We start from the raw sequence: 23,924 nt of genomic DNA on the forward strand, positions 1-23,924 counted from the left end.
TAAGCTTAGCTCGTTGCTATGTAACCTTCGGTGTCTCATTTATTACTTCCATGAATTAACTGATGGAACTTACTCTTCCAACGTAGACTTCAGGAGGAGCTGTCTCGATTAGAGAAGACCTTTACCGAAAAGACCTCAGAGCTAAGAGAAATGAAGAGACAGCTTGGAGATGAGCAGAGACAGCGAGAGCAGCTTGAGAGAGAACGTATGGAATTGAAGGAGACTGTTCAACGCATGGAGATCAGCAATACTGGCCTATCTGATCAGTGCAAAGTTAGTATTGCTTTGTAAATTTGTTGTGGTCAATAGATAATAATAGCGGCACATTGGAAAGTGGTGGGCCTGGTGAGAACCAAAATGTCAACGCACCCCAAACATGAGTAATTCTTTCTTTGTATTATCATTTAGGTGTTATCCCAGGTGAAATTTACTATTCAGGAGCAGAATAGTCATTTGCTGTCTCAGATTAATACATTAACCCAAGACAATCGTGAATTATTAGAGAGGAGCTTGGAAAGTGGAGCTTTGAGGCAAGAGGAGGAAAGATGCTACCGGTAAGGCTGTCCTATTTATTGAACGCATCGGTATTCATAGACTGCACCCTGTCCTTATGTATAGGAAAGAGAGAAATTTGCGCTTGTTGGTTACCATTTCACTTATTATTTCTAATTGTTTCCAAGAGTATAAAATTGGAAGAGAATTGTCATGGGCTAATGCAGAACACGTGGCCTTCTTACTGGTGTTAACATTGCTAAGGATGCATCCTGAACATTTACAGGACTTGTAATTGCAGCATTATCTATGAAGGTTGTATCATGCAATTACTGTTCACCATAATGCCCATTTCAATTGTGTTCATTGTGCATTCAGTGCATATATGAGTGTGACCGCCCTCTTTCTGAGCTGGGAAAACCATCCTGTCTGGCCTAAGCTTTTACTAGTGGTTCAGCCACTCGATCCTTGTTCACATTCACGTCACTTGGCAAGTGAAAAGGTTTTAAATACTAGAGTAAGGACTGTCCCACAAGGGTTGCCGTGACGTGGCGGGTTGGCTTGTACATTATTTTGATCAAAATTATGTTTACTAAATACCCTTTTTTCCATCCTACATGACGGCACCATGAGAGAGGGGATCCGCCCAGCGAGGACAGGAAACCTTCAAGATAAAAGGGGCGGCTCCTCTCTCCGCATCAGTTGGTTTCCAGTCCTCGGTGGGGAACCCTCAAGATGATAACCTCTTGAAGAAAGAAGAATGAAGAGGATGCCTGGGCCTGGGTCGGGTGATTAATGGCAGAAACCGGTCTGCTACACCCGTCGCCAGGTAACGGTAGTCGCCTCGGGGGTCATATATTCCTATGCCTCCCCCCTGAGCAAGTGCATGGCCACAGCCTGTGAGGCAGATTGCTCAGGTGAAGTTGGATGTCTGGGAGACCACATGCGGTGTACCCTCCCAGATGTTGATATACCCCGTAAAAAGTCCACGGAGGCCACTTTCTGTGTTCCCTGCCTGTCGACGTACAGTGGCCATGCAGCCCGTGTGGCACATCGGTGCCCGGGCAGAAGTAATGCTCCTTGGAGGCCACATATGTGTACCCTCCCTGTTGAGGCCAGACACCAGACCCTCTGGATGAACCCTGGAAGCAAGTACCTGTGAGCAGTGGTGGCCAGGGTGACGTCCATAATCCCTCAGGTGACAGCCAGTCGGCAGGGGTCCGGAGGAAGCAGGTATGAGGGTGCAGGTGTCATGGCAGCCGAGGGCGTGGGAACGCTGTAAAAGTCCCGGACGCGCACCGGAAGGGAAGCCGGGTACGTGCTGCTGAGGGGGACGATCGGCGCAGGGGTTGACAAGGCGCATGCACTGGGAGCGTGCATGACGGGGCCAGAGCTGCGAAGAGGCCGGGTACGCCCACTTAGCGACCGGAAGTAGTTATGGGCGACCCGGAAGTGCAGCACGACACCCGGCAGGCAGCAGGGGGAGCGCGCACAGCAAGCAGCCACATAACCGGATGTGGTGCCAGGTGCGCGCACAGGCAAGCTACAGGGCGCAGGCGTAGGGGGCATAAAGCGCAAGCGGCCAGCAGGTGCAGGATCAACCAGGTGGGCCAATTAATTAAAAAAAACAAAAAGAGAGAGAGAGAGAATGCTGCTATTAAAAGCAGCAGGAAGTGCTGGCAAGTGTTACCACACCTTTTTTTTGGGGGGTGGATGTGACTGCTCTCTGCACAAAGCAGCAGCAGCAGCTAAAGCAATTCATAGCATGGAGAGCCCTTCGCCAGAGCACTTACAACTGCGCCAGGAGGCAAAGGAGAGGCGGTCGCGCTCAGAGGAGAAGAGCCAGACACGCCGCAGCAGCAGTGGGAGCCGCTCGGGCAGCGCACGGGCGGAGCGTCGCCACAAGAAGGAGGGGTCCCTAGTCTCTTTGGGAGACATTGAGAAGACCAGTCAGCCTCCAGATCCAGTACCCGTGCTGTGAAGCATCCGAGTGGTGAGTGAGCTTCGAGAAAGTCCAGCACTCTAATGTCTGTTCTCTTTCTCTCTCTCTTGTCTCCTCTCTCCCCTCTTTTACATACATTGGCGGGGTGGAGTATAGGAGGTCCCTAAGAAGAGTAGGGAAAAAAGCAAAAATAAAGAATGTCCCTTATGCAATAGTCCCTTAGGAGCATCTTGGAATAAAAGGTTGTGCCAGGATTGCATTAACAAGACAGTAGCGGAAGAGACACCCTCATTCTCTGACAGTCTGAAAACTCTAATTCAAACAGAAGTTGACAAATCAGTAAGGGCATTACAATCAGCAGATACGGATAGAACTAGAGATAGATCCAGCCCCTCAGTGGTCTCTCAGGAGGACTCCACAGGATCAGAGGAGGACTCAGATAAAACCCGCTATTCAGACAGTAGCTCTGACGAGGAAGACGCATTCCCAGTAGAAGCTACAGATAAGCTTATAAAAGCAATCCGGTCTACCATGGGGCTGGTAGAGGAACGAGCAAAAAAGACAGCTCAGGAACTCATGTTTAGTGGACTACAGAAGAAAAAACGTAGAGCCTTCCCTATTGATGAGCAACTGGAAGGACTCATAAAACGGGAATGGGAAAAACCAGATAATCAATTCCCTAAAAAGGAGGTACCCCTTTGAGGAAGGGGCATCCTCGTCCTGGGATAGAGCTCCAAAATTAGATGTAGCAATATCAAAAGTCGCCAGGAAATCCTCCCTACCCTTTGAGGATTTAGGTTCTCTAAAAGAACCTCTGGACCGGAAGACAGACAATTTTCTTAAAACAGCCTGGGAGGCCTCGGCTGGGGCCCTAAGGCCCGCCATCGCGGCCACTTGTGTGGCTAGGTCCCTGAAAATATGGGTGGACAACCTGGAAGACCAGCTGGAGCAAGGAGTCCCCAGGGAATCTATTCTTGAAGCATTACCGGCCATCAGAGCAGCAGCAGTCTTTCTCGCTGAAGCTTCAGCAGATTCAGCCAGGCTAGCAGCAAAATCAGCAGCCTTAACCAATGTAGGACGCCGGGCAGTATGGCTCAAATGCTGGCCGGGGGACACTCAGGCAAAGATGAAACTCTGCTCTCTGCCATGTGAGGGAAATTTCCTGTTCGGACCGTCATTGGATGACGTGTTGGAGAAAGCCGGCGACAAAAAGAAGAATTTCTCAAAACAGCCATTTCAGGCCTTTCGGCGTTCCTTCCAGAGGGGCTGAAAATTCAGAAGACAGCAGTACAGGGATCAAGAAAGAAACAATTCTGACAAGCGAGCCAGAGGTGGGAGAGGCTTCTATTTCGGAAAGCCCTCCAAAGACGCCAAAAAACCCTCCCAGTGACGGTCCTTCTCAGGTGGGGGGAAGGCTCTCTCACTTCCTCCCAGCCTGGGAGAAGATCTCATCCAGTACCTGGATACGACAAATAGTAGGGTCGGGTCTGGAATTAAGATTCCACCACTGGCCGCCATGAAGATACATGCAGACTCCAGTACAGTCATCTCAAGAGAAACAAGAAAGTCTGGAAGGAGAAGTATTATCACTTCTAGAAAAACATGTCCTGGAAGAAATTCCGGAAAAAGAGAAGAAGGAAGGGTTTTACTCCCCCCTATTTCTTATAAAAAAAGCCAGACAATTCCTGGAGGACGATTATAAATTTGAAAGGCCTCAATAAATATCTAGTTGTTCCATCATTCAAGATGGAAACGATAAGGTCAGCGGTGAAGCTCCTCTATCCTCAGTGCTACATGGCAGTCCTGGATCTCAAGGATGCTTATTATCATGTCCCGATCTGGCAGCAAGACCGCAAATATCTCAGAGTGGCGGTCCAGTTAAGGTCTCAGTGGCGTCACTTTCAATACAGGGCTCTGCCCTTTGGTGTAGCGATAGCCCCCGAGTCTTCACAAAATTAATTGCAGAGGTCACAGCGCATCTCAGGGAAAAGGACACTCTGGTGATACCATATCTGGACGACTTCTTGATAGTGGGAAGAAATTTCTCTCACTGTCAGGAACAAGTCAAAGTAGTGATGGAGACACTACAGACCCGGGGTTGGCAATTGAACCTCAAAAAATCCAAACTGGTACCAGCAATGATCTAGAATTTTTTAGGCTTAACAATGGACTCGGTGGTACAGGAGTGTCGCCTCCCAGAGGAGAAAGAAGAGAAGATCAAAAATCTAATCATGGCAACATTAAAAAAAACAAAAATAACTCTGAGAAGGGTCATGTCAGTGTTGGGGTCCCTAACTTCCTGTATACCGGCAGTAAAATGGGCCCAGTTTCACACAAGAGAACTTCAGTGGTGTGTTCTACAAAACGACCTGAGGCTTCAGGGGCAGTTAGAGCAGAAGCTCACCATCCCGGACCCTGTACTCCAGTCACTCAGGTGGTAGTTACAGATAGAGTCCTCTCCAAAAGGAGTGCCCTGGACATACACAGCCTCCAGGGTAGTCACAACGGATGCCAGTCCTTGGGGCTGGAGAGCCCATCTAGACACATTATGGCTCCAGGATCCCTGGGTCCAGGAGGAAAGAAATCTATCCTCAAACGAGTGGGAGCTACTAGCCATCGAAAGGGCGCTGGAAGGATTGTTGATACACCTAAGAGAACATCATGTGAGAGTCCTATCAGACAACCGTACAGCAGTCGCATACATGAACCACCAGGGGGGCACCTGTTCTCGGTCCCTGATGCGAATAGCTGGCAGGATCATGGCTCTAGCAAAACACCCGTTCCTTTCATTATCGGCCCTGCATATTCGAGGTGTAGACAACCTGAAGGCAGACTTTCTGAGCAGGAACCACCTGAGGCAAGGAGAATGGTGCCTAAAAGAGTCCATTTTTCAACAGATTGTGCATATGTGGGGGAAACCCATCATAGATCTTTTCGCCTCAAAAACCAACAAGAAGGTTCAAGAATTCTGCTCCCTAAGTCCAGCAGACAGGCCGTTGGCAGTAGACGCCTTCAGGATAAAGTGGACACCAGGTCTCATGTACGCCTTCCCTCCAATATGCCTCATTCCAGCAGTTCTGAGGAAGATCAGGGAGGACCAAGCCAGAGTAATTATGATAGCTCCTTTTTGGCCGAAAAGACCGTGGTTCTACTGGCTGAGAGTGATGTCGGTGACGGACCCATGGGTGCTCCCGGAGGATCACGACCTATTAACACATGGTCCCTTCAATCACCCTCCGAAGTCCAGGCTGCATTTGACAGCCTGGAATTTGAAAGGTCACTGTTAGAGAAGAAAGCTTTTTCTGCGGGGTTAGTATCCACCTTACTCAGTAGCAGAAAACTAGTGACTGCGAAAATTTATGGAAGGATTTGGAGGAAATTTTTATCTACCTCAGGCCCGATACGGGAGGGAGAAGTACCGGTAGGGGCAGTACTGGAGTTTCTACAGAAGGGTTTAGAGTTGGGGTTAGCTGTTAGCACCCTCAAAGTTAACGTTTCAGCCCTGGCAGCCTTATTCAACTATGACCTGGCAAACAATAGATGGGTGACCAGGTTTATCCGTGCCTGTACTAGAGCTGACTCTGTCCCGTCTCCTAGGCCTCCTCCCTGGGATCTAAATTTAGTCCTATCATCTCTGGTAGAAAGTCCATTTGAACCGCTAAACGCAGCGTCAGATAAAGTGTTAACTTTAAAGACAGCCTTATTAGTGGCACTCACATCGGCTCGTAGGGTCGGAGACTTACACGCACTATCAGCAGACCCGCCATACACTCAGGTCATGGACGATAGGGTTGTGTTAAAATTAGACCCAGCATACCTCCCTAAGGTAGTGTCGAAATTCCACAGGGCTCAGGAATTAGTCTTACCATCCTTTTGTCCTAACCCCGGTAACCAGAAGGAGGAGAGACTTCATTGCTTAGACGTTAGGAGATGTATCCTACAGTATTTAGAGATGACAAAACCTTGGAGAAAACAGAGGGCCTTATTTGTCTCATACCAGGGAGCAAGAAAAGGCCTTAAAGCCTCTAAGCGGACTATAGCTACTGCTAGATGGGTGAGAGATGCCATCATGCTAGCGTATAGTAGTGCAGGCAGGGCTGTTCCAGAAGGCCTAAAAGCCCACTCCACGAGGGCCATGGCGACGTCCTGGGTGGAGAGAGCTGACGCCTCCATCGACCAAATCTGTAAGGCGGCCACTTGGTCCTCTCCATCTACCTTTTTCAAATATTACAGATTTGACCTATCTGCTACCTCTGATCTCACATTCGGGAGAAGAGTGTTACAAGCAGTGATCCCTCCCTAAAGAGAATACATATCTCTGTAACTCTCTCGTGATGCCGTCATGTAGGATGGAAAAACACGGGTATTACATACCTGGTAATGTGTTTTTTCATGAGACATGACGGCACCCTTATATACCCTCCCTATTGATCACGTCATTAGTTGGGTACATTATTAGCATTATACACTCCCTTGGTGTTGGAAATTTAGTAGCGTAAAGGATGTATTATTTATGTGTACACTAACCTGCGGAGTTCCTCTCGTGCTCTGTAAAACAACTGATGCAGAGAGAGGAGCCGCCCCTTTTATCTTGAAGGTTTCCTGTCCTCATTGGGCGGATCCCCTCTCTCGTGGTGCCGTCATGTCTCATGAAAAACACATTACCAGGTATGTAATACCCGTCTATTATTATTATTATTACCTTTATGCATTATTTGCAGTTTATTTTTTACTTTTTAGTTCAGGATATTTGTGTTTTTTGCTTTCTGTTTTCTCTGGTTAATGGTCATGTGTTAATATGCACTTACATTGTGCATACACATTAACTTACTTTTCTCAGTTCAGATTCGTCTTTTATTCAATTCTGTTCAATGTAGATTTTTTTTTTGTCTGTAAATTTCATTCTATTTAGGGGTAACATTTCTCCTTGTGGAGAGTGACAAGCCAAGCATGTCAGAGTGAGGAGACTTATAAGCCAAGCAAGTTCCTCTGGGAAACTAAATATTCAAATTGTCTCTTCATAGAGGAAGAGGACTAGAACTCTAGCGCCATATATTGGAAACAGAGATTCTAAAAGTCAGTATTGACCATTTAATGAGCCTTGTAATATGATGTAGGATAAAAGCCAAACAATAATCTTAGTTTGCAGACACAGTGTTTCGGGATGTTGCCCTTCATCAGTGCAAAGTATGAGATCCGATTTGGCTAGGTAGGAGGCTCTGGACTGCAGTCAAAGGGGTAAAGTTTTTCCTTGTGGGGAGTGACATGTCACTAATGAGAGAAAACATTCCAAAATATTGTGTCTGCAACGTGAGAGTCTGCTTTGGCTTTTATCCTAAGTCATATTGCAAGGCTTGTTGAAAGGTTGACATTTACCCCCACAAGGTTATCACACATAAACCAGGAACATTCATCCCTCTGTTGGAGGAACTGCGGGCAACAGGGCAATCTATTTCACATATTTTACCCTTTAATAAGAATAATTTCTCGATTACTCCCCAGAGGGTTCTTCTCTCTGTAGACATGGAACATGTTAATCCTTCAATCAAAAATACTATACATATTTTCCTAGTAGCAAAGAACACTATAGCCTAGAGAAAACCTGAAGCGACGAAATCTACAGATATCCTACATAAAATACATCAACATAGCTCCCTAGAAAGGAAGTTCGCTATCAATAACGACGGTATTAACAAACGTTTTAGGAAATGGAAGCTATGGAATTCAAAATTTCGTAGTTTATAAGCCAATGTTGAAGGTACGCATGGATGAAACAAGACCACAACATCTACATTTCTCTTTCCATTCCTTTCTATACTTAAGTATTATACTTGTTCAAAGTATTTTATAACACTGTAACATTGTTACAATGTAAGACAGAGAATTTTGTACAAGTTCTCCACTTTTTACTGGACCCTTTTCCTTTCTTTCTGTTAACCCCCTCCCCCCTTTTTTTCCCTTCCCCCTTCCCACTTGTTCTGTTTTAAAATATAAAATTCAATAAAAATATTTAAAAAGAAAAGAAAGGTCGATATTGACTTTTAGGATCGCTGCCTCCAATAGGTGGCGCTAGAGCTCTAGTCCTCTTCTTTCTCTGAAGAGACACTTTGCATATCCTATATATTGAAAAGGTGAATTCAATGTTTTTCATTAAAGTTTGAAAATCCGAATTTTGCTAGTTTTTCTGTGCCTAATCTACATGTATTGCCTTGTAGATTGCAGCGGAAAATGTATGCGCAAAAAGTACACACTTTTAAAAAGTCCATTAAAGACCTGTAAAAGAACATTTACAACTTTAGAAATTTCCCGCATTTTTTGATCTTGTTTTTAAAGCCCCACTCTAGTGATTTTTTTTCTTATTTGACCCTTTGTTAGGCATTATGTGTGTAAGTGTCATAAAGGTGGAAGCATACTCACAGGTCAACATCTTCTCTAAGGTTCAGCAGCTCTCAGATCTATTGCAGCTCCACGTGACCACTGTGTGCTTTGTAGCCTCTTCCTAAGGCTTCTTTCACACATCCGGCTTTGTGTCTCCGGCGCCGTGCGGCGAAAAGCCGTAGGGGCGGATCCGGGATGTGCCGGAGACACCGGATGCCTGTGTGGCCGGATACGGTGGCGCCCATATTTAAAAGAGCAGCGCGAGACTCAGAGTCTCCGCGCGTGCGCTCTGAGAAAAACCGATCCGGCGCTGTCAAAAAACGTTGCAGCGAACGTTTTTTGCAGACGCCGGACGGCTACTTTTTGCCGTATCCAGCAAAAACCGGATGCGCCGCATACCCATCCGGCATGGTGCGGCGACAATACAACTCTATGGGACAAAACCGGATCCGGTGCCGGATCCGGTTGTTCCAAATTTCGCCGTATCGTGCCGGATTCAAAAAGCCGGATGTGTGAAAGCAGCCTAAGGGCGCAAACATCACAATCCTCGGACTGGCCATCATCTCCCCTGACCTGAGCGTGACAACGCCATAGAAATGCATGCTGTCACGCTCCGGTCAGGTGAGCAAGTCCAAGAATTGCAATGTGATCAGCATACGTGTAATATGGCCGTCTGACTGCATCCTTACACTTTTAGACTTGCATTGAGAAAATTCAAAAAGTGACCTCCACTCCACACAACAATCACTGTGTGATTTGGCAGGTCACAAATGCAGTCTCATGGTGCTGCAGTAGACTGGAGCGCTGCTAAAACCAGGAGAAGCCGGCGACTGGTCAGTACATTACTGCCTTCTAGAAACTTAAACACGATACCTAACAAAATTAAAAAAATATAAGAAAAAAATCATTTGAGTGGTGCTGTAAGGCAAAAAAAATTACATTTGTGTGAACCCAGCCATACACTTTTTAGCAGATAGAATTAATTTTTTGTTGGGGGAGTTTGGAGATAAAAACGCACACAAAAAAATGGAAATACTGTAACGACCTCACCTTTGTTGGATATTTAGAGAGAAACTTACAGAGTTGAAACACGAGAAGCAAAAGCTCCTTGATAAGATCATGGATCAGTATCGAGTCCTGGAACCGGCTCCTGCAGCACACAGGTAACTCCTCTTATGCCGGGGTCACACTAGAGAGAAATACGGACGAGTGAGAGGGGTTAAAACCACGCATTGCACACAGACCAATGATTCTCTATGGGGCAGCTCCCATCAGCCGTATATTTCTCGCTCATATTTTACGGTCCGTGCCAATCGCAGCATGCTGCGAATGTCAGCGTATTCCGGCCAAAATACGCCATTGTAAGTCTATTGGTGCACAAAAAATATGGATTACACACGGACCAGACATGTGACTTGCGAGAAATACGTACCCGGTGTCCTTTAACAAAAGCCGGCAATTCATTTTGCGAGACAGTAAAATCACACTGACATGTTTAATAAAGAAACGAAAGAATAGATATAAACACATAGAATACATACAATATATATATACATGTCATTGAGACACATATATATATATATATTTCATAGAGTTCTACATAGCAGAATAGCCGCTAATTCAATTGCCAGCTTCTGTAAAATCATTCTAAAACCCGACATGAAATGACACATGGTTTTTATACAGTAAACCATTTCATTTCATGTATTTTTTTATATGTCCCTGACTAATAATTAAATTAGGGTTTGTGTGTAAAATTTGGGACGTCTAGGTGTTAAATTAAGGGGCTAATTCATTGGAAAAAAAATGCATGGGCTCCCATGGCAAAATCACAACCAGAGAGGTAAAGCAAGTGAGTGAGGGCAGATATTAATAGCCTTGAGAGAGACCATTGTTTTTGCCCCCCCTGCAGGGATTTATGTATATCCCACTTTTCAGTTCCACTTTGGAACTCGCAGCTCTCCGGCTCCCCCCTTACCATCAGGTCAATCAGGGAACTACACCTTGGATAATTGGTCGCCGGTCGGCTGCTTCAATGAGGACTGGCCACCCGGCACGCTGCAGTGAGGGAATTATAAAATGCTCTGGCCACACCCACCCAATTAGCTTATAAAATCCCTTCCGTCACTCTCAGCAGTGCCGAGGACCCAGACCACACTTCGCCGCCATCATATCCAGATTTTCTCTGACTAGGTTATAACTTAATAGAGGGGTTCGAAGCCAACCCAATTCAGTAGCGTAATTATCTTAAAGGCACAGAAATTCGCTTTTAGAGCATGGAGACAGAGCTAATAAGTTTTATAATTTATTCCCAAAAAGGTGGGCAGTGTTTACAGAGATAAAAGATTTTATGAAGTTGAGACATTAGATATTTACAATGCAAATATAAAATAAACGGGATTAACAGAACAGAGAGTAATACTTACATCTGCTTAGATGGACTTAGGCTAACCATGTGGGGAGGCGGGGCCAGACGTCTCCCTGCATCTGGGATCGTAGCAGCATGAAATCTTCAGCAAGAATGATCTCCCAACTGAGTGAGTGTACTGTATAGTCCTGCGTCCTGACATCATAAAAGGGTCGGTTGGGTGATGGTCCTCCCCCTGCTCTTGGAGCTGCAATTCTGACTACTAAACTTATTATAACTATATCTCACAGAGGGTACCTCGTATAAACACGCACATGATATCATTTTCTTTAGCCTGTCGAAGGGCATAATTCAAAACCAAACATGCAGTAATTATGTCACACCGTTTAGGAGAAATCCATTTCTTGGATTCCGTCGGGGCTAGAACTTAGCAAGAACTACCGAGTGAAGCCGGATTGGAGCACGTCGCAGAAATGTCCATTTCATTTTTCTGTCGCGAACGGGGTCTGAGCTATAGCTTCGCTAATATCTCCCATATTTGAATTTGCCGCATGGTAGAGAACAAAGAACATTCTTTCCACTTAGCCAAATAACATTCCTTAGCTGTGGAGAGGGGAATATTGGCACAGGAAGTGTCTGGTGTCCTGTTACAGATGCAGGCACAGAGCTGCTGTGTGTGTGAGCTGTGGGTGAAAAGGGGGTGGTTCGCAGCTGTGTGACAGGCAGAAGTCTCATCTGTAGTGTAATGCTCAGGGAACCTTATGTCATATCGTACAGTATCATTACAAGGCCCATTTCCAGCAACCATCACTCCAGTGTTCTTATCGTACTTTGTGTTTGCTAACTGTGTAAGAAGGCTAATGGATGGTTAGAATACCCTTGAAATCCAATGTGCAAGTATGTTAGCACAGCTGAAAACAGTTTGGCTGATTAGAGAAGCTATAAACCTGACCTTCCTTTGAGCTAGTTGAGAATCTGGAGCATTACATTTGTTGGTTCCATTAGACTCTCAAAATGGCCAGAAAAAAAAACTTTCATGTGAAACTCGACAGTCTATTCTTGTTCTTAGAAATGAAGGCTATTCCATGCGAGAAATTGCCAAGAAACTGAAGATTTCCTACAACAGTGTGTACTACTCCCTTTGGAGGAGAGCACAAACAGGCTCTAACCAGAGCAGAAAGAGAAGTGGGAGGCCCCGCTGCACAACTGAGCAACAAGACAAGTACATTAGAGTCTGCAGTTTGAGAAATCAACGCCTCACAGGTCCTCAACTGGCAGCTTCATTAAACAGTACACGCAAAAAACGCCAGTGTCAACGTCTACAGTGAAGTCGACTCCGGGATGCTAGCCTTTGGCAAAGAAAAAGCCATATCTGAGACTAGCTAATAAAAGGAAAAGATTAATATGGGCAAAAGAACACAGACATTGGACAGAGGAAGTTTGGAAAAAAGTGTTATGGACAGACGAAACCAAGTTTGAGGTGTTTGGATCACACAGAAGAACATTTTTGAGATGCAGAACAACTGAAAAGATGCTTGAAGAGTGCCTGACACCACCTGTCAAGCATGGTCTGGGGTTGGTTTGGTGCTGGTAAAGTGGGAGATTTGTACAAGGTAAAAGGGATTTTGAATAACGAAGCCATCACTCCATTTTGCAATGCCATGTCATACCCTGTGGACAGCACATGATTGGAGCCAATTTCATCCTACAACAGGACAATCACCTAAAGTACACCACCAAATTATACAAGAACTATTTAGGGAAGAAGCAGGCAGCTGGTATTCTATCTGTAATGGAATGGCCAGTGCAGTCACCAGATCTCAACCCCATTGAGCTGTTGTGGGAGCAGCTTGACGTATGGTACGTAAAAAGTGCTCATCAAGCCAAACCAACTTGTGGGAGGGGCTTTTGGAAGCATGGGGTGAAATTTCTCCAGATTACCTCAGCAAATTAACTGCTATAATTCAAAAGGTCTGCAAAACTGGAATTGCTGCAAAGGGAGCATTATTTGACGAAAGCAAAGTTTGAAGGAGAAAATTATTATTTCAAATAAAAATCTTTTTTTCGAACCTTTTCAATGTCTGGACTAGATTTTATATTCATTTGGCAACTCCTTTTTGCAAACTCATTCATTTGGCAATTCATTTTGCAAGCCTGCGACAAAATCTCGGCATGCGGATGCCATATGGATTACATACGGATTACATACGGATTACATACGGATGCTTACATGCGCAAAATATGCGACCACACCTTGATTACGGATGACATACAGATCACTATTTAGGTCACATTTCTCCGTATTACGCATTGAAAGTACGGACCGTATTTCTCGTCGGTTAGTGTGACCCCAGCCTTACTCCAAAATACAGGCACATCAGGGGTGGACACCCACAGTGGATGGCCCCTGCCTGGAATTTGTGTCTGCGTCCCCCCAACATCCGTCAGGCCCCACCAGAATAAATACATGCAAAATTACATCCATGTTCACATTGAAGCACACTATAATAAAATATACACTTGTTAATACATTACACACACATATCACAGTACAGTACACTTATGCACACAAGCATTTATAAAATACGCACATACAATGTATATGTAAGGTTCAAGCAGGAACGCGGGATACAGTGACAGACAGGAGGCAGAGCAAGGGTTAACAGATTTATTTACATGGGAAATACTCCACGCAGGGAGGTAAAGGGTTAAACAGAATTAAACCGAATAAATGTCAAAGATATGGTGAAGTGGAGAACTAAGTTTCAGATAACAGCAGTTCATTAGCACGTGAGTTAGAAAGTCCTTAAACTGCAGCTCCTGCTGCAAACTCAATAGCGCCAACAATGGCTGGTACGGTGTATCTTCCAGGAAGGTCCTGTGTGCAACAAAACCCCGTCTTCTGGTGGCAGCGGTCGGTCTCCGACACCTTCAGCTGACTCTAGTCCATATACTACTGTGGCTGGAGGCGCGTGGGTCACGGTACTGTCTGAACCCCAACGTGGCTCCATGACTATTCTTCACTGGTGAAGTCAGGTCACAAGTGTCAGGGCAACTACTTGCTGCCAACGCCAGGGCGTAAATGCGGGTCTCATATCTGGTCCCTCTTGGGCAGCGCATGTGCGGTACTCACGGTCACGTACCGTACGGCACCCGGTTCTCTGGCAGTCACTGGACACACACTGCACGTCTCTCTCTCCTTGGTCCCCGCTGTTGGCAGTGGGCGATGCTAGTCTTCGTGGCGCTGGGGCGCCCGGCCTGAGCACTCCTCTCCGTGGCTGCTGCAACACTTGTCTGGGCTCTGCTCTGTGTGCACGGCTCTGCTCTGCACGGCTCAGCTCCACACGGCTCTGCTCTGCAGCAATCCCTCTCTCTGGATTGCTACTAGGCACACTACTTTCCTCAACGCAGTGTAGGATACAGCAGGTTCTCAGGATGCAGTGACGAGACACGAGACTGAATGTGGTTTGTGGAATCAACTTTTATAAATTGTAGCCACTAGGGCTTTGCTGAGCAAACAAAAGGAGTTAACAACAACAACAAACGGTCCACGCAGGGACTCAACAATATTGATAACACTTTCTTAATATAATTGTGACTAACCCGGTTTGCCCGGGTGTTATAGGCCAAGTATGGTCCAACTATGGGTCCTTATTTCCTATGTTAACTTATCCTTCCAGGGGTCTGTCAGGATCACAAGCTTGGCCGCATAGAGGTCGCTGATGCAGCTGTCCTGGCGCCCCGATATCAAAGGATGGTTAGGCTCGACTGGCCCTGAAGGATCGTTGCTGTGCTCAACAGGCCCTGAAGAATCTGTGCTGTTGTGGCGCAACAGGCCCTGAAAGATCTTTGCTGTTGGGGCACAACAGGCCCTGGAGGATCTGTGCTGTTGGGGCACAACAGGCCCTGGAGGATCTGTGCTGTTGGGGCACAACAGGCCCTGGAGGATCTGTGCTGTTGGGGCACAGCAGGCCCTGGACGATCTGTGCTGTTGGGGCACAACAGGCCCTGGACGATCTGTGCTGGCTCTCGTTCTCAGAGCGCAGGTGTGACGCAGTTTCTAAGGTGACGGTTGGCCTGCCTCAGCTCAGGGTCCCTTTGTAGACGGGACGTAGGCCTCTACTGCCTCCTATGGCAAGAAGGCGTCCACTGAGGTCGGTGATTGACGAGCCGTAGCCGCGGGAGGAGGCAGGGAGGCAGTGTCCAGGCCGCTGCAGCGTGTGGACCCGCAGTCACAGCAGCGGCAGGGGGTCGTAGACCAGCCGCTAAGGAGCGAGGAACAGCCGACACAGCTGTGGCTGAACGTGGACGGCGGGCGGACCCCGGCCGGGATCGAGCACTCGTGAATAGTCCAGGAGTGAGTCGCTTACCCCTCGCAGACCCCTGATCGTCTCTCAACTTCACCGCGTCCGTTACACCATCTCTCTCTAGATCACACGGGCTCTTGTTGTGAGGTACTCCTGGGGTGGACCCGCTAGACCGTGGCAACGAACCTCCCGGGGGCGAGCTGACCAGGTGGACCACCCCCTATACAGGGAGTGTTTGGGGCAAGCCCGCGGGTAACTATTACCACGGCAGCTGGTACCCAGGGGATGTAAAGACAGACAGACAGGTAGACCCGACTTGGAGATACAGGACTGGCGGGCACGGCTTGGAGACACAGGACAGACGGGCACGGCTTGGAGACACAGGACAGGCGGGCACGGCTCGGAGACACAGGACAGACGGGCACGGCTTGGAGACACAGGACAGGCGGGAACAGCAGGCACGAACAGAAGGACACTGGTGCGGGAACAGAACTGGACGGGACACGACCACGGACCTCCCGAGCCTAGGAGAGAGGACAATGGAAAAGGCAGATGAGCTACGAGCGAACAGGACGCAGGGGCGTACATAGAGAGCGGGCCAGAATCACTAACGAAGCGCAGTGATAATCAGGCACCGCCAGCAGGAAGAGGCGGCCTGATATAGGGGAAGTAGAAGGGCCTTCCGGGTCGTGACCTCTAGTGCAGGAGAGGAGGGCGCGCGTCCTCAGGAGGAGGAGGAGGCGCGCGTGTGCCCGGGCATAGTGTGTGCGCGCGCCCGCCGAGGAGGAGGGGCGGGAGCGCGCACCCGGCGCGGTCCAGAAGACCGGACGGACGCGATCGCCGGACGGAGGAGAGGAGCCGGTAGGGACCGCGGAGAAGCCTGCGGCAGCCGGCGCCGCGGCGAGGAGGCCACCGGCGAGCAGGTAAGCTGCGGTCGGGAGGAGGCGATGGAAGGAGTGCGCGGCAGCCGCCGCGTGACAGTACCCCCCTCCTTACGCGCCCCCCTCCTCAGCCCGGAAAAAAATTTAGCCAAGATTCGAGGAGCCTGGATGTTCTCCTGGGGCTCCCAGGACCTCTCCTCGGGGCCAAAGCCCTTCCAATCAACCAAAAAAAAGGTTCTCCCCTTTTGCCTCCTCATGGCCAAAATATCTTTAACCTCAAATACATCGTCTGCGGAGACAGGCGGAGGCGAGTGAGGAGCCGTGGAATGGAAACGATTGAAGATGACTGGCTTTAGAAGAGACACATGAAAAGCATTAGGGATGCGGAGAGAGGCGGGAAGCCGTAGTTTGTAGGAGACGTCATTAATACGGGACAAGACCTCAAAAGGTCCAATATAGCGGGGACCCAGTTTATGGGAAGGGATCTTGAGGAGAATAAACTTGGAGGCCAGCCAAACTTTATCACCTGGGTGATATGGCGGGGCATCCAGGCGCCTTTTGTCTGCGTGTCTCTTAACCCTGTTACGAACCAACTCGAGAGCGGCCTTGGTCTCCTGCCAGATCCTGGAGAATTCACCGGTCAGAAGATCAGCCGCCGGTATACCCGAGGCAGGAGGAACCGGTAGAGGTACACCAGGATGTTGCCCGTAGACGACAAAGAAAGGGGACTTGCCAGAAGATTCACTGACGTGGTTATTATAGGCAAACTCAGCCCACGGGAGTAATTCAGACCAGTCGTTCTGGTGGACATTAGAAAAATGCCGGAGGTAGTTCACCAAACTCTGATTTGTCCGTTCTGCCTGACCGTTGGACTGTGGATGGTAAGATGAGGAGAAGTCAAGAGTGACATCCATCGATCTGCATAGGGCTCTCCAGAAGCGAGAGGTGAATTGGACTCCTCTGTCCGAAACAATATGTTGGGGCAGTCCATGAAGACGGAAGATGTGCTGAACGAAAATCTTCGCCAAGGCTGGTGCCGATGGCAAGCCGGGAAGAGGGATGAAATGTGCCATCTTAGAGAACCTATCTACCACCACTAGGACGACAGTACAGTTGGTAGACTGGGGCAGATCCGTAATAAAGTCCATGGCAATGTGTTGCCAAGGAGACGAGGGTACTGGAAGCGGGTGTAGAAGACCAGAAGGCAGCTGCCTAGGCACCTTGATCTTGGCACAGGAGAGGCATGAGGCGACGAAATCCCGGACATCCTGGGGAAGAGTCGGCCACCAGCAGTAGCGGGACACCAGGAGAAGTGTCTTTTTAAGCCCGAGATGGCCAGCTTGGAAGCATGTCCCCAGTGCAGGATTCGTCTTCGGTCCTTCTCCGGCACAAAAGTCTTGCCAGGTGGAGGTGAAAGGAGAGAAAGCGGTGCCACCGTGATGAGCCTGGATGGATCCAAGATATGCGCGGGTTCCTCTTCGACATCTGCGGAAAGAGAGGACCTGGACAAGGCGTCAGCTTTGAGGTTCTTGTTACCTGGACGAAAATGCAGATCAAAATCGAATCGACCGAAGAACAGAGACCACCTGGCCTGTCGTGGGTTGAGTCTCTGTGCAGACCAAATGTAAGCTAGATTTTTTTGGTCTGTGAAGATTGTGAAGGGATGTACGGCGCCCTCCAATAAGTATCTCCACTCCTCTAGAGCTAACTTGATGGCAAGCAGTTCTCGGTCTCCGATGGAATAATTCCGCTCTGGGGTGGAGAAGGACTTGGAAAAGAAACCGCACGTAACAAGCCTACCAGAGGGAGACTTTTGAGATAAAACCGCTCCAGCTCCAGTTGCAGACGCATCCACTTCGAGGACGAACGGTTTGTTGACCTCAGGATGATGGAGTACGGGTGCCGTGGCAAATGCTCGTTTCAGAGACAGGAAGGCTTCCTCTGCTTCAGGGGTCCAGACGTGCGGGTTGGCTCCTTTACGGATCAAAGACGAGATAGAGCCAGCCAACGAGGAAAAATGAGGGATGAACTGCCGATAGTAATTTGCGAAGCCGAGAAATCGCTGAATGGCTTTCACCCCTTGGGGACGTGGCCAGTTAAGCACGGCAGACACCTTCTCCGGATCCATACGCAAGCCAGAGTCGGAGATGATATAGCCTAGAAATGGAAGGGAAGACTGTTCAAAGGCGCATTTCTCCAATTTGGCGTACAGGCGATTCTCCCTCAATCGGAACAGTACTCGGCGGACATCTCTTCTGTGGGTGGACAGATCGGGAGAGAAGACAAGGATATCGTCAAGATACACGACCACACAGGAGTACAGAAGGTCTCGGAAAATGTCGTTCACAAATTCCTGAAAGACTGCGGGAGCGTTGCACAACCCGAAGGGCATGACGAGATACTCGTAGTGTCCATCCCTGGTGTTGAAGGCGGTCTTCCATTCATCTCCGGAGCGAATACGGATGAGATTGTAGGCTCCACGGAGATCCAATTTAGAAAAGATTCGCGCCCCTCGTAGCCGGTCGAACAACTCGGGGATGAGAGGTAGAGGATATCTGTTCTTGATAGTAATCTCGTTAAGACCTCGATAGTCAATACAGGGGCGGAGAGACCCGTCCTTCTTCTTGACAAAAAAGAAGCCTGCTCCAGCGGGGGAAGATGACTTCCGGATGAAGCCTCTGGCCAGATTCTCCTGTACGTATTCAGTCATGGCCTGGGACTCGAGTGGACTCAACGGATAGATTCGCCCCCGGGGTGGGGTCGAGCCGGGGACAAGCTCGATCGGGCAATCATATTGCCGGTGCGGTGGAAGAGTCTCCGCCTCCTTCTTATCAAAGACGTCCGCAAAGGCCCAGTAGGCCGAGGGCAAATCCGCAGGGCCCGAGACAGGAGACGAGCATTTGAGGGGTTGTACTGGACGAAGACATCTAGTCTGGCAGAAGTGGCCCCAGCGAAGAATGTCTCCGGACCGCCAATCCAGGACAGGTTCATGCATCCTCAACCACGGAAGACCCAGGAGCAAGGTGTGGGATAGAGACGGCAGCACGAAGAAGGCTATTCTCTCACGGTGCAGGACCCCGATCTGTAATTCCAGCTCTTCAGTGACCAGTGTAACGGTCTCGCGCAAGGGAATGCCGTCGACTGAGGCTAACTGCCGGGGAACCTCCAAGGACCTGACAGGTATCCGCAATCTCTTCACCGCCTCGAGTTGGATAAAATTTCCAGCAGCCCCTGAGTCAATATAGGCTATCTCCGAAAAACGTTTGGAACCCTGGATAAACAAAACAGGAAGGGTCAAGGGTAGAGAGGTATCAAAGACACCTAGGGAGGCCTCTCTTACCTGTCCTAGGCGGAGGAGTTTCCCGGCCTCACAGGGCAGGAACGCAGGAGATGGGAGGCGCTGCCACAATAGAGACAAAGACCATGAGTGAGTCTCTCCTGGCGGCGTAGCTCCGCGGGCCTGAGTCGGTCCACTTGCATGGGTTCAGGGGCTGACGCCGAGGTGGAAGGCCGCGAGCGGGGAGGACTGCGTGTCGGAGGAGAAAAACGAGTGGGCCTTCTCTCCCTGGCGACCTCGCGGGAACGCTCCCGGAAACGCAGATCAATTCGCGTTGCCAGCGAGATGAGATCCTCCAAAGACGTGGGCGTATCCCTGCCTGCCAACTCGTCTTTGATTCGAGCCGACAAGCCACGCCAAAAAGCCCCCACTAGAGCCTCGTTGTTCCATCCAAGCTCAGAGGACAACGTACGGAACTGGATGGCGTACTGTCCCACAGAGAGAGTACCCTGGCGAAGGCAAAATAAGGACTCGGTGGCGGAGACCAGACGGCCGGGCTCATCAAAGACCTTACGAAATGTCTCCAAGAAGGTCGCGAGCTGGGAGACTATCGGGTCATCACGCTCCCACAAGGGATTTACCCAAGCCAGTGCCTCACCCTCTAAGTGGGATATCATAAAAGCCACCTTGGCCCAGTTGGAGGGATACTGCAGGGGTGCCAACTCGAAATGCAACTGGCACTGGTTAATGAACCCCCGACAGAGTTTGGGATCTCCGCTATAGCGTGGGGGTTTAGCCAACCGGGGGGAAGAATGAGGAACTGCCACCGGCGCAGGGACAGCGGCCGCCGTCTGTAGAGCTAGTAAGCGGTTATCTACTGAGGCTATATAGTTCAAAATGTGGGCCTGGGTGTCGCGCTGCTGGGCAAGTTCTTGCTGCAAGCCAGAGATTTGGGAGGCAATCCCAGGATCGGAGGTTTGCAAAGAAGAATGTCGGGACTCCATTGATTTGAGGAACGACATGATCCTCGCCTGATTCTCACGAAGGAACAAAAGTTCCTTTTGGGTCGGGGTCGGGGTACCAGCGGGATCCATGGCCTGATTATTCTGTGAGGTACTCCTGGGGTGGACCCGCTAGACCGTGGCAACGAACCTCCCGGGGGCGAGCTGACCAGGTGGACCACCCCCTATACAGGGAGTGTTTGGGGCAAGCCCGCGGGTAACTATTACCACGGCAGCTGGTACCCAGGGGATGTAAAGACAGACAGACAGGTAGACCCGACTTGGAGACACAGGACTGGCGGGCACGGCTTGGAGACACAGGACAGACGGGCACGGCTTGGAGACACAGGACAGGCGGGCACGGCTCGGAGACACAGGACAGACGGGCACGGCTTGGAGACACAGGACAGGCGGGAACAGCAGGCACGAACAGAAGGACACTGGTGCGGGAACAGAACTGGACGGGACACGACCACGGACCTCCCGAGCCTAGGAGAGAGGACAATGGAAAAGGCAGATGAGCTACGGGCGAACAGGACGCAGGGGCGTACATAGAGAGCGGGCCAGAATCACTAACGAAGCGCAGTGATAATCAGGCACCACCAGCAGGAAGAGGTGGCCTGATATAGGGGAAGTAGAAGGGCCTTCTGGGTCGTGACCTCTAGTGCAGGAGAGGAGGGCGCGCGTCCTCAGGAGGAGGAGGAGGCGCGCGTGTGCCCGGGCATAGTGTGTGTGCGCGCCCGCCGAGGAGGAGGGGCGGGAGCGCGCACCCGGCGCGGTCCAGAAGACCAGATGGACGCGATCGCCGGACGGAGGAGAGGAGCCAGGAGGGACCGCGCAGAAGCCTGCGGCAGCCGGCGCCGCGGCGAGGAGGCCACCGGCGAGCGGGTAAGCTGCGGTCGGGAGGAGGCGATGGAAGGAGTGCGCGGCAGCCTCCGCGTGACACTTGTCTCTTGTCAATCTCCCTACCAACTGACTCCTGAGCGCTCCCCCTCCTCTTATCCTTGCCCCGCCCCTGTTGTCCTGAAAGCCTCAGTCGTGTCTCTCCCTTCATTGTCCCCCCGGTGTTGTTCCCTCAGGAACCCTGATGGCGGTCCCCCTGGTTCCGGCTCAGTCACTCTGTGGGAGTCCTCCTCCCTACACTCCCCCACCCTGTAAGCTCGCCAGTCCACGGGCGAGGGCCTTAGTCTTTTGAGATTGGTCTGTAGGGGTATCAATGTTCGTTGCCATACGAACTGGTCTTGTTCATATCGTCGGGGGGTTTACCGGCTGTTGACCGCCCGGAGCATCTTAGTTCGACTGGGGTGGAGTTTTCTGGGGTGGTGGACATTGGTGGGCAGATTGATGCAGGCGGGCTAATTGTGTCAGCTGGCTCATCATTGAGTGAAGGGCCTCGGGATTCTGGAGGAAAATCTTCGTCGTCGTCCGGGTCCCAACACATGGGCGACGGTTCAGAGGTCGAAGGGACAGACTCCGGTTGCTTCGGGTCGGTGGAAATACACGATCGTAACATATTACGATGCACAATGCGGGTGGGCAGTGTTTCATCCTCCTCGGGTCGTATTTCGTACACAGGTCCTTCCGGGTGGATACGGCGTAGAACCCGATAAGGACTCTCTTCCCAACGCGGCTCCAGTTTATTCTGGGGGCGTTGATCTAGTACAAGCACACGGTCCCCGCGTTGGAGATGAGGAGGTGGAGTTGTATTCTTCCCTGGGTGTTCCCAGTCTTTGAGCTTTGTATGTACGATTCGGTGAAGAGTTTGCAGCCTGTGGCGATGATTTCGGACCCAGGACGACACTCCGCTCCAGGGCTGAGGCTCTTCGGGGTCCAACTCCACCTCCATGATCCCTTTGCCCTCTCGTCCAAACAGCAGGGAATAAGGGGTATAGCCAGTAACTCGATGCACCCGGTTGTTATAGACCCATACCAATTCAGAAACATATTCGGGCCAACGAGCCTTCTTGTCATTCTCCAAAGTACGCAACATTTGAATTAATGTCCGATTAAATCGTTCACAAGCCCCATTTCCTTGCGGGTGATATGGCGTGGTCCGAGATTTGTTAATCCCATAGAGATGATGCAGTTCCTCCATAACTTTTCCCAAAAAACATGCTCCTTGATCAGAATGTATATGTTGAGGACAGCCGTACACTTGTATAAAGTTTCTGCAAATTGCGGAGGCAGCTGACTCCGCAGTCTGGTCTCGAGTAGGGGTTACCACAGCAAACTTAGTGAAATGATCTACCATGATGAGGCAGTGTTCAGCTTCGTATCCCTGGAATGCGGGACCAATGGTCAGGTAATCCACCGTCAGGAGCTCAAGGGGTGCTGAGGTTACAATTGTCTGTGTTGCGACTCGCTGAGCGGGCGGTTTGGCTATTTCACATAAGTGGCAGATCCGGCAAATTTCGTCCACAACAGCCGGCAAGCGTGGGAGGTAGACTTTCTGTTGCAGCCATTGCAAGGTCTTTTTGACTCCGAAGTGGGCCCCTTTTTCGTGAGCCTCTCGAGCCAGTTCGTGGAGTTGGGTTCCGGGCGTAACCACCTGCCAAACCGTCACTGAGGTTGTTTGCGATGTTATTTTACGGTACAATAGTCCTTTTCGGATAACCAGCCTCTCCCATTGTCGAAGCATCAGCGACAGGTCTTGAGTCAAAGTTTGTCATTGAGAATCAGTGGGTAATTGACCAGCGGCGACCCATGTCCGGAGAAGGCCAACTTCTTCGTCTTCTTGTTGTTGTTGTATCCACTTATCCTGGGATTGTTCCAATATGCCCCTTGGGGTCTCGGGGAAAGGTACTTTTTGATTGGCAGTTGTGAGCACGCCCGCAGTGAGGGCGAACGGTATTTCCTCTCCTTCTAACTCTTCGTCTTGATTCTGCCCTGTAGTTGTATGCTGAATCCTGGAGAGAGCGTCAGCATGGACATTCTCGGCCCCTCTTTTGTAAATAATTTTATAATTGAACTTCGCCATCCGGGCCACCCATCGCTGTTCCAAAGCCCCCAACTTGGCGTTTTCCAAATGAGCCAGCGGGTTGTTGTCAGTTCGCACCACCACCTCGGAGCCCGCTAGGTACTCTGCGAATCTCTCCGTCATGGCCCACACCACTGCGAGGAGCTCGAGCTTGAAGGAGCTGTAATTGTCAGGGTTGCGCTCTGAGTCATGGAGTGAGCGGCTTCCATATGCGATCACCTTCTCCCGGCCGTCTTAAACTTGTGACAACACAGCCCCCAGCCCGTGAAGACTCCCGTCAGTGTGCAAGATGAACGGTTGT

The 23,924-nt window shown here is 49.8% G+C and overlaps 1 protein-coding gene across 1 annotated transcript in view; it reads left to right on the forward strand.

The window, feature by feature from the left end:
* The window catches only part of LOC141058371 (uncharacterized), a 140,461-nt gene that overhangs the window by 88,551 nt on the left and 27,986 nt on the right, over window positions 1-23,924 (forward strand). The window contains exons 16-18 of the mRNA XM_073554617.1: window positions 87-273; window positions 409-554; window positions 9,880-9,975. Coding sequence (XP_073410718.1) covers window positions 87-273; window positions 409-554; window positions 9,880-9,975 — 429 coding nt within the window. The remainder of the gene's footprint in view (window positions 1-86; window positions 274-408; window positions 555-9,879; window positions 9,976-23,924) is intronic.

Source organism: Dendrobates tinctorius, unplaced genomic scaffold (genome assembly GCF_039654945.1).
Source record: "Dendrobates tinctorius isolate UK_male_01 unplaced genomic scaffold, ASM3965494v1 ptg000211l, whole genome shotgun sequence".
NCBI classification, from domain to species: domain Eukaryota; kingdom Metazoa; phylum Chordata; class Amphibia; order Anura; family Dendrobatidae; genus Dendrobates; species Dendrobates tinctorius.